Raw genomic sequence first — 3,263 nt, forward strand, 5'->3', positions numbered from 1 at the left:
AAACTGAATCTCTGCGACGGCGGTGGACGCGGCGCGACGAGGCCAAATCCATAGTATACATGCTATTACTAGTATCCCCCGAACAGAGTTCGGAGGATGCTAGTAATAGCATGTTGGCAAATCAGATTGCAAATATACTGTCCAGCCTTATACATGTACAGTATGTACATTCACTGCAAGAGAATATTGGTTTGAAATTCTATAAGAAAAAGTATGCAACAGACCATCGAAAGTCATTCTGTCTTGACATACTTGGGCAACAACAAATCGCTTTAGGACAAGTGGACTTGACAGTTTTGGTACATACATATATGCTTGGTGTGGCAGTCATAGTTCAGACTAGTCTTTGTTCGCTTATTCACAGGCTCACTGTATTTATCATTTACACCGTGTAAATTGGTTGGGCAGTAAGAGCCTGCTAACCTCACACTCAGGGTGTATAGTATCCAGTGGTAACTAGACAAATTACAATTTTTAATCAGTTGCCACATGATTTTTTTTGTTTTTTGGGTGGGGGGGGGGGGGGAGAAGCAATTTCAGTCTGTTTGTCTTTGATCTATTTGCAAGGTAGTATGTGTATTGAACAACGATGTCTGTCACACTACGCATTTTGGGGCAGCGCAAGAAAATTTTTACTTACTAAATTCTGTCATGAAGATATGCGAATCATCTTCATCAACTACATTGTTGTTCTGATTGCCTGAACCTGTGTACTTAACAACAGCATTAGGTAAGTCAACTTTATCCTTGTTACCACTACTCACACTTCCTTCTTTCTTACTGGACTTCTGTTTATAAGCTTGACCTTTGGCACTCTGCTCAGAATGATCGTCATTGCTTTCGCTGCCCTGTGGTTCTGGACGTGCAAATGGTGGCTTGAACACGCGGGAGTGCCGAGAGTTAGTAGAATCTGAAGTTGGCGAAGACCCAGGAAATTTGTCTCTGGCAGTTGATTTCCTGGGAGGCCTATGCCTTCCACCGTGATTCTCCTTTCGGGGAGAGCCTGGCATAGAACCCATGGAGCCTGCAACCCACTCATACGGCCTTGCCTTCGGTTCTGGAGGCTGATCACATTCTGGCAGCTCCTCCCTTCTGTGCTTCAGCCCACTGTCCACTCTCTTTCCCTTACCCTCTTTGGCACGATTGATTCTATCTTTGGCAATCTTTGGGATGACGTCGGAGAGTTCTGCCTCAGCATCCTGCTCAGGTTTTGGCTGCCTCTTTGTCCGCTCCTCTTGGATCAGTTTCTGCCTCAGCCACTCGTCATAGCTCATCCCCTTGAGGGGGTTCTGTGACGTACGGGCTCTCTGGCCAGAAAATGTTTTGCCACTGTCTTTCTCATCACTTTTCTTATCTCCACCATCTTTATCAGCTGGGACCTTCTTACCCTGGCCATCTTTCTGCTTGGACCTCTTCTTTCTCTTCTTTTTCTCCACACCCGGTGCTGGCACTTTCTCACCAAATGCACTAACAGACATCCGCTGCCTCTCCTTGAAGATTTGTTCTCGTCTCTGCCTCTCCTCTTCCTCCTGCTTCCTCTCCTCCCTTGCTTTTATTTTTTCTTCCCTTCTTCTCTTCTGCAGTTGGCTCTGTTTTTGGATGGACCAAGTGCTGTACGATTTTTCAGCTTCGATGACTTTTTCCTCCCTCTGACTGGCAGCAGCCCTGGCGGCCCGCTCCTCTTCCTGCTCTTTGATCCGCTCAGCTCTGCGTTGTCTCCGTATCAAAGCATTCTTGTGTCTCAGCCACTTCTTGATTTCAGGATTATCAGTATTACTCAGTCTGTGATCTGAGGGACTGACCTCTCTCTTTGGACGAGGGGGCAGTTGAAGACTGTCACCTGATTCCCAAGCCCTTCTGGGTGACGACGAGGATCTCTTCTTTCTCCTCGGAGACTTGGATCTACTTTTTCTACTTGACTGTTCCCCAGTAGAAAATGACCTATGCTGAGGAGATCGTGGGCTCAAAATATCTCGCAGAATGCTATTCTCGATTTCAATGTACCTTGGCGTTCTGTTGCTACTCTCACCACCTTTCGATTCTATTTCAGAGTCGTCATGACTTATTCTGTCTTCTTGCAAATCATTTCTGTCCTCTCCATCAAAGACATCGTCTACTTCCTCTTCACTGCTCGCATCCTGTGCTTCAAGCACAAATGAAACTCTCCTTGTCCTCTTTGTTGACTCTTTCTTACGTTCGGCTTCTTCTTCATTATCCCTGGCAATTTCTGCATCAAACATAACCACCTGTCGTTCCTTAATCTCATCTTGGTTAACAATCTCCTCTTCCTCCTCCTCCTCAATGATGGTGACAAAAGTCCTTTCGATAGGCTTTGGCGGTGAGGATGACTTGGTGGATGATTTTGAAGCACTGGATGCATTAGATCTTGAAGACGACCTTGATGCATTCGAATTTGACGAATGTCTTGATGAGTGGGATGCACCTGAGGATGATGACCTTGCCGAGGAGTGAGAAGCCTGGGATGAGACAGAAGATGCTGATTGAGGACGCTGTCTTTGCATATCATCTCTGTCCCTATCTGCTCTTCCCTTCCTCCGACGTCCCTTCTCACCATTTCTTGTTCTCCTGCGGGATGCTCTCTCATCCTTTCCTTGATTGACACACAGCTTCTTGAGTGCAGACACTGCCTGCTTCTCAAGCTGCTGGACAGCCATCAGCTCCGCCAGCTCAGCATACTTCTCCTTCAGGATGTCATCTGATGTCTTGATGCCTGGTTTCCGTGGTGACAAACTCTGCCTGGATGCCCTGGTTGGTGAGATGTCCCCTGCCGCCATTCGCTGCAGGATCTGCAGGGCTTGGTATTTGGCCTTGAATTGTGACATCTTGGTTTGGTAGTGTCATAGTTTGCCCTGAAGGGTTGATAACGTGATAAAAGAATGTCTCGATATTAATTTGCAGCTTTTAAGAAGAGGTACCTATTAAGTGGAACAATAAGTATTTCACGGTAAACATTGATTTGAGGTAATCACATCAAATATCTGTCCACTGAAACATGTTCATCTGGTGTGGGTTATTGGATACACATTGGGGTAACCCACTGAGAAGCAAGTTCTCTGACATAAATACTGTAAATCAGTAAATATGATCATGCCTACAGTAGTACAGTACAACTGGATAAAGTGTATGTTCTTTGCAGCTAACATGCTTAAAGGGTGCGTACAGTTCTGGTTGAGGTGTAGATTTAGCTTTCAATGTTTTGCGAGATACCATATATTCAGAAACCACTCTATGAGATGTCAAAG

General features: G+C 45.6%; 1 protein-coding gene across 1 annotated transcript; it reads right to left on the minus strand.

The window, feature by feature from the left end:
- Positions 1-632: 632 nt before the first annotated feature.
- On the minus strand, positions 633-2,843 carry LOC140236290 (uncharacterized). Its single transcript, XM_072316245.1, has one exon. The coding sequence runs from the start codon at positions 2,841-2,843 to the stop codon at positions 633-635; it is 2,211 nt and encodes a 736-aa protein (XP_072172346.1).
- Between the last annotated feature and the right edge of the window lie 420 nt (positions 2,844-3,263).

Source organism: Diadema setosum, chromosome 12, assembly GCF_964275005.1.
Source record: "Diadema setosum chromosome 12, eeDiaSeto1, whole genome shotgun sequence".
Classification (NCBI taxonomy): Eukaryota; Metazoa; Echinodermata; class Echinoidea; order Diadematoida; family Diadematidae; genus Diadema; species Diadema setosum.